This window comes from Moschus berezovskii, chromosome X (assembly GCF_049115385.1).
Source record: "Moschus berezovskii isolate FMDL1 chromosome X, NW_MosBer_1.0, whole genome shotgun sequence".
In the NCBI taxonomy this organism is placed as follows: Eukaryota; Metazoa; Chordata; class Mammalia; order Artiodactyla; family Moschidae; genus Moschus; species Moschus berezovskii.
In genome coordinates, this window is record NC_142488.1 from 51,092,028 (window position 1) to 51,106,184 (window position 14,157).

At 49.4% G+C, this 14,157-nt stretch overlaps 2 protein-coding genes across 3 annotated transcripts in view; both read right to left on the reverse strand.

Moving 5' to 3' along the window:
- Window positions 1-2,119, reverse strand: part of KANTR (KANTR integral membrane protein) — a 68,896-nt gene extending 66,777 nt beyond the window's left edge. For both annotated transcript variants that reach the window (XR_016036937.1, XM_088834025.1), the window contains exons 1-2: window positions 1,800-2,119; window positions 1,612-1,686 (exon numbers count right to left, since the gene is read on the reverse strand). The gene's annotated coding sequence lies outside the window, so the exon portion shown is untranslated. The remainder of the gene's footprint in view (window positions 1-1,611; window positions 1,687-1,799) is intronic.
- A 5,063-nt stretch (window positions 2,120-7,182) lies between these two features.
- On the reverse strand, window positions 7,183-13,731 carry TSPYL2 (TSPY like 2). The gene is made up of 7 exons (XM_055393413.2): window positions 12,792-13,731; window positions 11,460-11,537; window positions 11,221-11,332; window positions 10,990-11,135; window positions 10,770-10,867; window positions 9,697-10,433; window positions 7,183-7,872 (listed from the first exon to the last, which is right to left on the reverse strand). Exons 1-7 carry the CDS (start codon window positions 13,590-13,592, stop codon window positions 7,730-7,732), a joined length of 2,115 nt encoding a protein of 704 aa, XP_055249388.1. The 5' UTR covers window positions 13,593-13,731; the 3' UTR covers window positions 7,183-7,729.
- Between the last annotated feature and the right edge of the window lie 426 nt (window positions 13,732-14,157).

Here is a 14,157-nt window from a genome sequence, read left to right on the forward strand (position 1 = left end):
TTTGTGGATACTGGAGGGGGGCGCATTCTAGGTACAAGGGATGACCCAGTTCAACATCCTGAGGTGGATGTGTGCCTAATATGTTCAAGTAGCCTAGAGGAGGTCAGGATGGGTGAAAGAGAGGGAGTAAGTGGGGGAGAGTCATAGGAGATAAGATCAGAGAGGTTATGGGAGCCAGATCATGGATTTTAATACATAATGACTTTTCCAGTAATTCAACAACCATACAAATTGAGGGAAGATTGCACTTTGTTTTGTTTAGAACCTTATGAAGAGCTGCTCATCATCTAGGAAAATCACATCACCCTATCCATGGTTTCTGAGTCACAGTGTAGCTGTCACACTCCCAGGTACAAGCATTATATGTTCAAGACCACTCCATTATGTCTTCTGGTGGAATTATATCCCAGCCTTTACATACTGAAATATATATTTTAAAAGAAAAAAAACATAACAATATACATATTGCTTTATTATAAATTATTTTTCCTTTACTTCTCCCTTATATCCAATTAGGACATTATATTGGCTTTGAGGGGAATTATGTGTGTAGACAAATGCACTTCAGTTCAGAACAGTGAAGGAGATATTTCAAAATGTACATTATAAAAATGGAGTGCTGTGTCCAAAAGATATGAGAACCACTAAAGCATGGCAAAAAAACCAACAGGACTATTCAGAAACCAGGGTGAGAATGAAGAGGATTTTGCTGATGACTGAAGGTGAGTTCCAGATGCCTGGTCAACTCCGGGGCTGTAATGAGAAGACCCCTGGTCTCTGGTCTCCTTGTAGTAACTAACACGATACAGGATAGGCGCCTGATTCACTTTTTCATCTAAGCTGCTCCCCACCCTACGTGGGTATGTCTCACGTGTTTAACACAGTAGCTGGGGAACAAAGAGGGCTGTCTCCTCAATGAGGCCAGAAGCAGCCTAAGGCCAGGCTCCGTTTTTTTACCCACAGAACAGACAAGAGCCCCAGACTAAGCTGATAGGCACTCTTAGGCCAAGCTCATTGCTATAAACAATGTAACTCTAACCTGTTTCGGGATGGGAAAGAGACAGGCAGAAAGAGGAAAAGCAATAAAAGAGAAACATTCAAAAAAAAGAACCAACTGGGGTGGGGGTAGGGTCAGAGACAGGGAAAAATAAAGGCAAAGGCCAAGAGAGACTATATTCTTTTCAATCATAACAGTTACTATTTATTGACACTTTTCTAGGGGCCAGGCAGCAGGGCAAAGTGAGGCACATGTATTGTCTCAGGAGATTATTAGACTCCCATTTGACAGATGAGGAAACTGAGGCCCAGCTGGGTGAGGCTCGAGGTTTTACAGCTAGTTTTTACTGGTTGGATCAGGATTCAGCCTTGTAGGTCTGGGTGGTCTCCTATGTCTCAGAGAGGGAGCCAGACAGAAAGGTAAAGGCAGACAGAAAGGTGGGGATAGACACAGAGGAAGGGGTAGTGGACTGGGCAGAGAGAGACGGAGACTTTCAGACAAGCAGGCAGACAATCACGTGAGCTGCAGACCTGCAAAGTACACCGTTTACCAAGAGACAGAAATGAGGGGAGCGCGGAGGGCGGGCATGGGGGTGGGCTCCGCAGGGTACTCACCTGGTTGCTGTCTGGGGCCGCAGGAGCACTCGCCCTCCTTTTTGCTACCCGCACGATCCTCCGCAACCTGCTGACCTAGGGTTGAGAGGCCGCCCAGATAAAAGCTCGCCCAGGTCCAACCTCTCACGCGCTCCGGCTGGGCAACTTTCCCCCCGCGTCCCCCACCCCCAGTCTTTACAGGGTCTCACCGGGAACCTCGGGCCGTCGGTGCCGCCACTGCTTCGCGCAAGCAGATTCCCGGTACCGGCAACTGGATCTCGCGAATGCACCAGATGCGTCCCTCCCGCCTGCCAGAGCGCTAGGGGTGGTTGCAGGCCGCCACTGCTACCGACGGCTCCAGGATCCCATTGGAGGAGTGCCCTCCTGTCTTCCCTGGGATTGGCTGGAAGTGGAAACACTTTATTTTTACCCCCTCAGCTAGGATCCAAGCCCAAGAAAACCTGCCCCTCTGGGGGTCTTTGATTGGTTTATGAGCCAAGCCCATCCTTTAATAGGATTGGCCAGGAGGAGGAGCATCATCGCTCTTTCCCAGTCGGTTCGACACGTCTTCGGGCGGTTGGTTGGGAGCACGCAGGCGCGAAGCCCAAAGTGAAGCCAGGCGCGAGTCACTGGACAATCTGAGATGCGCAGCTTCTTGACGTTTCATTCTCCGTAAACCACCCCTCCGCTAAGAGACACGACTCTGCCCCCAGTTTCCCATAGGTTACCCCCGCCTGCAGGCATTTCTGAGCCAGGTTTCTCTCGCTCAAAGTGAACGTAGTTCCTAGTTTTATCCCTGGAGGATGAGGTGGTTATAGGCGTCTTGCCAGTCACCCACCAGCCCCTGCTACTTGCTGATTAAGACTTGGTCAAGTGACCACCTCACTCAGAGCCTCAGCTTAACCATCTGTGAAATCGGAAGATAATTTTTAAAATCTTACCTGAAAATGCCATCCATTCAATAGGGGATTCAATGAGAGAACATAATTAGTTGCCTGGAGCATATATAATTAAGGTCTCCCCTCCCAATTCTTGCCTTTGTCATTGTTTTAGATTTAGGGAACTATGGCTCAGAGAGGCAAACTGATTGACTTAAGGTCACACAGCAGTACGACCCAGCATAAAACTCTGGCTTCTGTCCTCCAGACAAAAAAGGTTTAAGAAGGAAGGAGATACAGGAAGGCCCTTCCTATTAACAGGGTTTCTTAATTTGTGTTCACAAACCTCACTCCAGTCCAGCTGGGACAGGGTTTAGAGGGGTTCCTGAATTTGGATGGGGGAAAAATGTTTTTTTCCACTCTCCTGTAATTGAAATTTAGCATCTTTTCAGGAAAGAATATAACGTACCATAGTAGTAATAGTACCTGTGACTCCATCACTAATAGAAATCACAGAAATTTTCATGTCATATTATAGATGTTGCACATTTCTTGAAATACCATATAGTCTCATCTCTATCTCAAAAGCATATTTGTCATTCAGTTCAGTTCAGTTCATTAGACTGGCCATTAGATCTTGTGATTGAATGGGTTAACTAGGAGCAAATAAATTACTATAACACATATTTGTTTTTCCATATTTTAATAATATTTAAATATACTCAATATTTTATGGCTCTAATTATTTTATTTTATGCATTCAAAATATATCGTTTTCTGAGAAAAGATGCATAGGCTTCACCAGATCACCAAGCAGGTCCATAGCACACAAAAAATGTTATGAACACTTGTTTCAACTCTGTGCTCCAGGGGGACAAAAACTTGGTCTATTCATGTTCCCTTGCTGTATTCCTATCACTGAGTTTCTATCAGGCACACAGCATGTGCTCAATAAATGTTTATGGAATGAAAAATAGTATGCTTCCTTAACCATCCTCCACATCCCCAACCATGGGAGCCACTGATGGCCTTTTTGGTCACCAAAGAAGGAGGGATCTAGTTTCTTGAATTTAGTTTTGCCCCTGCCAATCTACTTTTAGTCACAGAAGTGGGTGGCTCTTTAAAGGTCTGGTCCTAGGAAGTCCTGGGAACCTCACCCTCAGGAGGTTGCTCCAGGCTTCAGGGGAGTGGGGTGAGTTGTGAAGGATATAAAGACAAGTAGCTTCAGCATCCGGAGAAGGCAATGGCAAGCCACTCCAGTACTATTGCCTAGAAAATCCCATGGATGGAGAAGCCTGGTAGGCTGCAGTCCATGGGGTCGCTAAGGGTCGGACACGACTGAGCAACTTCACTTTCACTTTTCACTTTCACACATTGGAGAAGGAAATGGCAACCCACTCCAGTGTTCTTGCCTGGAGAATCCCATGGAAGGGGGAGCCTGGTGGGCTTCCGTTTATGGGGTCACACAGAGTCGGACACGACTGAAGTGACTTAGCAGCAGCAGCAGCAGCAGCTTCAGCATCGGAACAGGCCCTGGGGCACATTGGATCTACAGTTCCTCACTCTCCTCCTGGTTTCTGTTTGGGGTCCCAGCAGATGGGCCTGTCTTCATTGGTCTTCAGCAAAGACTGTATTCTGGAGTTGGATGTGATCTTAAGGACTTCTAGAACAGTCCTCCCTTTTGGAGGACCAGACTGGGCAGAACTGAAGCCACACCACACACTGAGGAGTGAGGGCACAGGGAAAAGATGTCACTCTAGACAAAGAACATTTTCTTCTCCCATGCCTCAGTCCAGGACATGAGCATCCTGGCCAAGTATGTTCAGTTCAGTTCAGTCGCTCAGTCGTGTCCGACTCTTTGCAACCCCATGAATCACAGCACGCCAGGCCTCCCTGTCCATCACCAATTCCCGGAGTTCACTCAAACTCATGTCCATCGAGTCGGTGATGGCATCCAGCCATCTCATTCTCTGTTGTCCCCGTCTCCTCCCATCCCCAATCCCTCCTAGCATCAGACTCTTTTCCAGTGAGTCAACTCGTCGCATGAGGTGGCCAAAATATTGGAGTTTCAGCAAGTATATTAGAACCCCATAATTGGGTCCTAACAGTGTCCCTGAAGTCAGAGGCCCTCTCTGACAGGGTGGGTAAAGAGGAGCCAGGATGAGAAGCTAGGGACTTGATTAGAGAGATAAGAGAGGAATCAGGGAAGAGCATGATGAAGGCCAGACTTCAGAGGTTTGCTTTAAGACTAGACTCAGTTTGGGATCTTAGGCTGGTTGCTTCTCCTGGGCTGATCCCCCAGCACGCTTAGTCTGTTTTTAGATGGGAAAACTGAGACCCTCTAGAGAGGGTGAGGGAGTCACATTGTGCGCCGGAGTAGACTCAGGCAAGGATACCCAAGTTATCTTTCTCCAGGTCCTTTGCCCCTGCTGCTTTCCCCTCCCCTCCACTTCATCACGTGCTCATTAGGACTGACTCCAGATAATGTACATAAGTGTTTCTTTCCTTTGCGCAAGATGCCTTGACTCAGCATCCTGTACTCACAGCTTTGGCCCTGGGGCAAGATGTTCCCCTTTCTGGGCCAGAGTCTCCTCTACCCACTTCTGATAGTGTGGTCCCAGGTTAGAACCAGAGGCATCCAAGCTTCCATGCTTTCCCTAAAACATTTATCAGAATCTGGAGTATATCCAAGATCTGGTATTCTAACCATTTCACAGGAGGTCCCACAGCATGACCTGGCAGTCATCTCTGACTTCTCTCAATCCCTCTTTTTCTATACTTAGAGCCTGTTGATTCCAGCATCTTGAAAGCACTCATAGAATACACACATTTCTTGTGCAGGATAATTCCAATTAATTTATGTAAATACTTCCACATCAAGGAGTTGGAGGATAACTCTCCACTCCCTAAGCACGGGCTATGCTTAGTGGCTTCTTTCCAGAGAGTACAGTATGGAAGGTGGGGGAATGGAGTGACTTTACAGTGGAAAAACCTGACATACACTAGTAGTCCTCAGCCAGGGGATCAAGTTAACACCGACAGTGATAACACATATTGATAGCATGTACCTTTGATATGATACAAAGAGAATGGTACTTTATTTCTGTGGTCCTCCTTTCCCAAACCCATAACTCCTGTCTAATCATGAGGAAAATACTAGACAAATCCCAACTGAGGGACATCCTGCAAAATACCTGACTAGTATTCCTCAAATGTTGATGACTCCAGGTCATCAAAAATGAGAAAAATCTGAGAAACTGTCACAGCCAAGAGGAGTCTATGGAGACATGATGACTAAATGTAATGTGTCCTAGATGGCATCCTGGAACAGAAAATTTAGTGAAAACTAAGGAAATATGGACTTTTGTTAATAATGTTTTGATATTTGTTCTTTAATTGTGACAGACATATCGTACACATGTAAGATGTTAACAATAGGGGAAACTGGTAAGGTATACTCGTATGGTATAGGGACACTCTCTGTATTATCTTTCCAATGATTTTGTAAATCTAAAACTTCCAAAAGATAATATTTTAAAAACCTCCCATATCCTTTCCCATCACGCCATTCTCACCTTAGGTATAGCATCAACTTCCTCACTGCTCTCCCTCCCTCGAATCAATGCTCCTGGCAGCCAGCAGAGGGCATGATGTAAAACACAAATCAAACCGTCTGAAGCCTTCCGTAAAATAAGAGCATCGGAAGGAAAGTTCGGGAGGTATATTGCAGAAGACATACCCGGATGTCTGGGATCTCTGTGTAAGTTATTATGATTCATAAAGAAACTGGGAGGTTTCTGTCGTGTTCGTGGAAATAAAGTTACTGTATCCAAAACGTAAAGCCACTGGGCCTTTCCTCAGATATCTCCCAAATAAAGTCTGTCTTTGAGACGTCCAGCTCCTGACTGTTCCCGCCCTGCCCCCACAACTACGTAGTAATTTTCCTTTTCTCTTCCTTTGAAAAGTAGTGAAAGTGTTAGTCGCTCAGTCGTGTCCAACCCTTTCCGACCTCATGGACTGTAGCCCGCCAGGCTCCTCAATTCTCCAAATAAGAATATTGGAGTGGGTAGCCATTCCCTTCTTCAGGGAATCTTCCCCACCCAGGGAGCCAACCTGGTCTCCTGCATAGCAGGCAGATATTTTTCTCTATGCAAACTCCCCAGCCAGGCTCTCTTTTCTTGCCTTGTCTCCCAGGTCCAGCCCCAAAGATCCTGCACCCTCTTCCTGAGAGAGCACTTATGCATTACTGGATTAAGTCCTGATATCATTTTTATCTCACTACATGCGAACGAAAAAAATGGATTCCTGTAGCTCCCTCTGTCCCAGCTCATACTAGGCCTTAGGAAAGGTTTGACGTATGATAAATAAAAAGATCACTGAATAACATGTTACAGGGCGCAGGGCGTTTCTGTGCGCGTGCGCGGAGGGGAAGGCGTGGGAAGCAGTTAGCTACCTGCCTGAGTCTACTGCAGCCTCCGGGAGAGGGAGGGGCTCCCTCAGCCTCGCCCTGCCATTGGTCAGGATGGTCCGCATTGACGTGACGCAACATCTCTGCGGTCCGGAGGAGCTCTCCCCTAGCCAGGCACCCCCACCCCCAGCAACTACCATCTTCCTGGCACCTGCATAGACGAGGAGCCTACTTGCAGGCCTGTGGGAACGGAGACTGGCTGCTGGGGACCACACACCGAGTGGGACAAAAGAGTCAAAACAGCACTTTGAATTTGCTCACACTTTTATTAGGATTACCAGGGTCCAGAGGGAACAAGGCGGGACTTCTGGGGGAGGGGGTCAGGAATACCGCAGTGGCGAAGCGGCCTTGCATAGACACCGAGGCGGGCTAGCGGGCGCAGCTGGTAAAGGCGAGGGGTAGAGGAAAAAAGAGACTTGGGAGAACAGGGTGGCAGCAGAGCCCCCCAAGGCCACAGCAGCCCTCCCCGCTTTGGGATCAAGGGTGTCCACTCCACACAGCACGAGGAGGGGGATAGAGGAGGGGCCCTGACCAAGGCATCACAATAAATACGTTTAGCAGCACACAGAAGCCTGCGGGGGGGGAGGGCTAAAAGGAAGGGGGAAGCCCCCAGTCCCTCCCCCCAAAATAAAAACTTCTCAATTACTAAACCATAAAAATAAACTTTAAACCCGTGTACGAAGTCAGTCACCCCCCAGAAGTGCAATACGGGGCCGCTCGGCCCTAGCTGATAGGGAGGGCAAATGGGGCAGGGGGAGGATATAGAGAAGCAGCCCCTGAAAGGGTAAGACGTTTATCCCATTTTGCCCCTCTTTCCCGGGATGGCCCAAGGGTTTTGGATCTGAAGCACTTTCTCCATGTCGGAGTCTTCGGAATCTTCCTCTCCTGAGTCGTCTTCGATTCCTTCATCATTGCTGTTCTCACCTTGCTCACTGCCTGCACAGGACAGAGAATCGAGGAGGGGAAAATGGAAGAGGGTGGTTAGATGGACAGGTAAATGTCACTCATCATAGGGAACAGAGCCCACAGTCAGGTTTTGGGGGGCCTGGGACCTCATCAAGCACCTCTGCTTGGAACAAGCAGCCAAGTATGTGTGTGAACTCAAGCTAAGAGAGTAAGGGGCAGTGGGAGGAAAGCAGGAAGGCAGGGTGGGCTGCCCCTGCCCTAATTGATACATCTCTGAAAGTAGCTTTTTCTCCCAGTGTATGCAATGTGTGTCTCTCTTCCTGACTTCAGCTGAATAAACCTTCTATTCATCCAGAGGCTGCTCCCTCTTTTTCCCTGGTGTGATTCAAATAGGCCTAAGTCTGTCTTTTTTGGCCCAATTCCCCACCCCTGCTCCCACACTAGGGTTGTGCAGATAACTCTGCCTCCCCTTTTCTGAAAGGAGATGCCACTGAGTAGGAGGGGATGAGGCCAGCAATTCCCTCAGTTTCCCTACCTAAACATATGTCTAGATTAAATTTACTCACTCATTCAACTCCTCCTTTCTCGGTGCCCTCAATGGAAGTTTGCCAGGGATACCATGGCCAAAACTCCCAGGAGTGGTTAGTCCTCCTGCTCCTTCCACCTCCCCCACGGGGCTGCCTCTCCTCTATTTGCCTGCCTACAGCTAAGCTCAAACATACCCCTTGTCTACCTTCTGCCATCTCCTTCTTAGCCAAGGTTTGACTCTATTACCTTAACCCCTGCTCATCTCTCCCCCTTCCTACTGTGGTCTGACTCTACCCCCATCCCACCAATCCCACTGCCATGCCCTTCCCCATCTCATGAAATGGTGCCTCCTTTGGCCAGTCATCCAGGCCAGAACCAAGCATGGCAGTTACCTTAAATACTGCTTTCTCCCTCAACCCTCCATGTGCAACCCTTCCTCAGCATTTCCCAAAATGCTTTTTTTGGTGGACAGTGAACAATGGCTTCTGTGATCAATGTTTGGGAAATGCTGACTTCCACAATGTTTAAATAGGTTTCTTAGAGCAGGATTTATCAGAGCCTTTCAGGTGCCAATGTACATGTGACTCTACATAAGGACATTATTGTATGCAGTATTTCCCCAACATATTTGACCACTGAACCTTTTTGTAAGAACCTTTTGGTGAAGGGTCTTTAGAAGACAACTTGGTAAACCCTGACAGACTATGCATTTTCACCCTTCTAGGTTCTTTTTCACGTGATCTCTTCCAACAAGAATGCTCCATAATGCTCCTTAATGTGAAGGCAGCCTCCAATTCAAATGTCACTTTCTTTCTCTAGTTCTCCCCTTCCTGATTCTGGAGATACAATTAGCTCCTCCCTCCTCTGGGATCACTGAGCACACTGTTCACTTCACCCCCAGCTCCCCAAGCAAGCCTGGGAGTTCCCAGAAGGCCAGGGCTGGGTACAGAGTGTGCTGAATTGCAATGTGTTTGCCACTTTTTTCCTTCTCTGTGTGAACCTGTCTTAGTTTACCACCCACTGCCTCCTATCTCTTCTCTCTGCTTCATTTGTCTTGTGCTTTGTTACAACCTATCTGCCTATCACCAAGAACTGAAATTTGTTTCTTAGGTTTTGTTATGTTTGTAAATTAAATGTTCCCTGGTCTTGCTTCATTTAAAAACTTACTGAGAATGCTGTTTTCTTTTCTCCACAAGGCAGACTGTGCTCATGCCTTGATACTCTGACCCTGGCCAGATTTTCTCTGACAGAAGAGAAAGGAGGTAAGATAAAAGGTGAGGGTCCAAAGAAAAAAAACAAAACAAAAAAGGTGAGGGTCCAGCTCACCTTCCTCACTGTCCTCCTCCTCTTCCTCCACTGACGATTCTTCTTCAGAGATGTTCTCGACTTCGTCCTCATAGTCATCCTGGTTGGTGGTGTTATGGTGATCCTTGTCAGAGTCTTCAAGGTAATTCTCATAGTCTTCAATGTCTCTGTCGTCATCATCGCTGCCTTCATTGTCACCTTCATTGCCATCATCATCACTACCTTCATTGTCACCTTCGTTGCCATCATTATCTTCAATATCACTGCCATCATTGTCTCCTTCATTGTCACTGTCACTGCTGTCCTGGTTGTTGCCATTGCTCCTTTGGTTGCCACCTTTGGGGTTCTCATCATCATCACTGGGGTTCTCATCAGCATTCTCATCGTTGTCATCAGGGTTCTCTTCATTCTCATCAGTGTTGTCATCTTCAGAGTTCTCACTGTTGTCATAGGTACTCTCCTTGTCATCAGCACTTTCATTGTTATCAGTGGTTTCATTGTCATTGGGGCTTTCGTTGTTGTCGGCGGTCTCATTGTGGCCAGGGCACTCGCTATCACAGAGGCTCTCACCGATGTCAGTTATCTCGTTGTCAGTGGTCTCGGAGCAGTCAGTAGTCTCCATGAAGTCAGAGATCTTGACGTCATAAATGGTCTCATTGTCGGTGATATCACTGTCTGAGGTGTCTCCAATAATGTCTTCCATGATGTGATAGTCATCAGAGTCTTCCATGATCACTTCATATTCATCCTTGTTTTTACTGTGGGGAAGTCTGGGGTTGAGTATAGGGTTGGTGGGAGGTGAGGTACCCAGAGCAGACAAACACTGAAAGGTGGTAAGTAACAGAGGAGGCAGTAGGCTACAGGGGTTCCCAGGGATGAGGCTAGGTGGGGAGAGTCCCATTTCTGCCCCTGACAGCATGACCTCAGCCAATCACAGCCCATTTCTGGGCAATATGTTTTACCCACTTGTAAAACATATTGGATTGGATCATCTTAAAGGTCCCTTTTGGCTCTACGAATACTGTGTGACACAAGCCTAGTCTTTGCCCCACCCCTAACAAACCACCTCTCAGCCATCAACCCTCCGCCATCACCTTTCTTCTTTTTCTTGCTTCTTTCTGCTTGTTCTGTAGCCCCCTTCTCCCATCATGTAGTAACGCACAGGGTTAACCCACAGGTCATTCTTGATAATCTGTTGAAAGAGACAGGGGAAGGGAGCTATGAGGACAAGTCCCAGAGCCTACTCCCAATCCCCTAGGCACCCAAGAGTAAGCCTAGCAAGGTCTTCCTCGGCAATGCCAGGAGGGGCCCCACCTCAGCAATCCTATCAGCCTCTGGGAGGCTATGGTTTGAGAACCAGCTGAAGAAGCTGTGGCTGGCGGCCTGGTTCCCATGCCTGTGGGCCTGAGGTTCCTGGCCCCGGTGCCAGCGAATTGGGGTGGAGTGAGACACCAGCCGGCCTGGGGGAAAAGGAGGCTACAGAGAGAGCACTGGACAAGGTTAAATGGGGGGGGGGGATGAATTTGCTCTGGGGCTACCTCTTACCTGAGCGGTTGCGCTGGAACTCCTTGACAATCACCATATTTGTGAAGTAGGGGTTTGTCTGGAAGTACAGCTTCATTTTGTAGCCCATGGAGATATGTCTGAGATCCTGTACCTGCTCAGGGTCGGGGTAATGGTGGAATTCCCACCACACTGTGGCCCCTCCCACCCAATCCCCCCTCACCTCCAAGGACCAGATTCCTTGCCCAGTCCTAGTAGAAAAGATCTCTCTTTGGCCTGACCTGCAGGTTGGTCAAGTAGCGGAAAATGTCTTCATCGCGTTGGTTGATCAAGATTGAAATTTTGGGGTGGTTGAGGAACTGATGGAGGGAGCAGTTTAGGTCAAGGAGTGACTGTTCAATGAGAAGGAGGGAAGGACGGCCAGGCAGGGCTATGCAGGGCAGAACAAGAGAGGCTGGAGCAGAATTCCTTCTGTGCTCATGTGATGTATGTGGAGCAAGTAGGTCATGCAACAAGACCCATACTTTTATTCCCATGATACCATGTGGTGAGAGCTTGTGTTTAAAAATATCAAACCTCTATATTAGGTGGCCCTTCCATGGTTCATATTTGCTGTGTGTTTGGGTCCTGGGAGTCTATACCCAAGTGATGTTGTGTCTCTGAGTGTTCACAAGACAAGACATTGTGTGTCTGGGGGCTAAAGGCCCATGTCCAAATGATGCTATATCTGGTTGCTGATGGCCTGTTGTCACATGATGTTATATATTTGGGTGTTATGGGTATGTGTCCACATAATGTTGTGTGTCTGTGTCTGAGGGCTTGTGTCCAGGTGATGGTGTGGTCTGGGTACTGAGGACCTGTGGCCACATAATACTGTGCCTGGGTACTCGGGACCTGTGATCATGTGATATGTATGTATGACAGTGTCAAGTGTCTGTGTCCATGTAATTCTATTAGGATGTTAAACCCATGTGTTCCTAACATGTTACATGGTGCCCCAGAGATAAGCTTATCACCAACAGTGAATTATTGTTATTTCCTTCATTTAACTTCTTAATCTCTATTCCTAGATACCCCTTTTCCTGATTCTTCAGGGCTCTGGCCCCCTCCTCTCCAGCCAGGATTTGGGTCTCCCTAGAATCTAAGTAGAGACCTAGGCACGCACAGCCATGTGTCACTTGGGTACCCTTTTGGGGTCAGTTCTCTGCTGTATGCCCTTCCCCCCCCCTTCACTGTCTCTGAGTCAGTTTATCTTCCATGTCCCCCTCTCCCCACTCCTCGTTTTACCATCTCTGGTCCAATTTTTCTGCTTGTGTCTCTGTCCTCCCCCTTTCACTGTCTGTGATCCATTTTCTTTTAATGCTATGCTCCTTCTCTTTCCCTTTCCAATTTGTGATCCAGTTTTAATGGGCCCCCTCCCCCCTTCACCATCCCCAGTCCAGCTTCTCTGATGTTTTGCCACACTTCTTCCATCCCTTGTCCACCAGACTTCCTCATTCTTCCAACAGGGGCCCTCCCCCACACCCTTTCACCGAGTCTGTCCCTCCTCCCACCGCCCCCCCCCCAATTCTGATCATGGGCTCCTGGCCCATGAGTATAGATGACAAGGATACTGCTTTGACCCAGAAGCCTGGGATATGCTGGATGATAAGATCTCTGCGCTCCAGGAAGGGTCTCCGCATCTGGATGAACTTGCGCTTGAGACGGAGGAAGGCCTTGCCTGCCTTGATATTCACCGCCTCCAGGTCTAGTTGAATGTTTTCCAGAGCCTGCAGGATGCACTCTATCTTCTCGGCATTCTTCTCTGGGCTTTCCCTCTTCACCTTCCTGGGCTTCCTCTTCCTTCTTCTCCTCCTCTTCCTCACGCTTTCCTTTTCATCCTCGTCGTCGTCTTCCACGATGATGATGGTCTCTTCCCTCCCCCTTGGACCGGCTAACCTCTGGTACCCCCGCCCCCCTGCGCTACAGGTTTCTAGGGCCGTCTCTCCTGCAAAGCTGCTGGGCCCCGTCACCTGGATGTCAATCTCCAGGCTTCCCCCAGAAACCTCTGAGGGAGAGAGCGTTTCTAGGCTCTCCGCGGGAGGGGACGACCCCCCGTACCCTGACTCGACTGCGGGCTCCCAGCCGGGACCCCCAGCCCCCAGGGTGAAGTACGCGCGGATACCCCCCTCCTCGAGAATGACATAGGGCGGAGGCGGGGGCAGAGCGGGGCCCAGTCCCACCCCCCTCATGTCAGCCAGCACCTGTGCCGCCTCGGTTTCCTCCTGGAGCCTCGGGCGCTGCTGAGGTGGAGGCAGGGGCAGGCGCAGGAGAGGAGGAGGCGGCGGCGGCGGCGGCGGTAGCTCGCTCTGAGGGGGCTCGGAGCCACTAAGGCGGAGTGCCTTAGCCGGAGGCCCTTCATCTGCGCGGTCCATAGTGACCGCGTTCGTACAGCTCGGTCCTTCGCACTCGGCCGGGCCGCCGCTGCTCGTCACACCTGAAGCGAAGCTGCAGAGCCTCACGCGACCAGCTCTGCTCTCAGCCTCGCAATGACGCTCCCTCCCACAGCTCCTGCGCGTACTCCCTCCGCGCCAATCGTCAGGCCCCTCCCCCTCGTGACGCCAGGGTCCGTCCCGCCTCGCCATTGGCTGCCAGCCGTCGCGGCGGCCCTTGCGGCCCCTAGCCCCCCGCCTACTCGCAGGCAATCTGCTTGCCAACACCGCACCTCATCACTTTCCCATTGGCTTTCCTCAGGCCCGCCAATCACCCGGCTGACTCCCTCAGCGACCGTCTGGACTGTGCAGGGCGATTGGCCGCGGGGAGATCTGAGGGGAAGAAGCCCCTCTCCCTCACCCGCCAACGTTTTATCCAATGGGAAAAGTACCAGTGGTTCTGAAGACCCAAACGCAAAACAAAAAACAAGCGCAAGCAGTGAGCAGGATGTGCTCAGATAGACTCGAGAGCCTCGCTCTCATGCTCTCCCTCCTCCCCCTCCCCGTC

What these genes read in the sequence shown, in the direction of transcription:
- TSPYL2 (XM_055393413.2), bottom strand. Translation starts at nt 13,592, where the DNA reads ATGGACCGCGCAGATGAAGGGCCTCCGGCTAAGGCACTCCGCCTTAGT. An exon ending in CAGGCTTCTGGGTCAAAGCA is followed by an intron (nt 11,538 to 12,791) that starts GTATCCTTGTCA and finishes TCCCTCCATCAG; the next exon opens with TTCCTCAACCACCCCAAAAT. An exon ending in GTTCCAGCGCAACCGCTCAG is followed by an intron (nt 11,136 to 11,220) that starts GTAAGAGGTAGC and finishes CTTTTCCCCCAG; the next exon opens with GCCGGCTGGTGTCTCACTCC.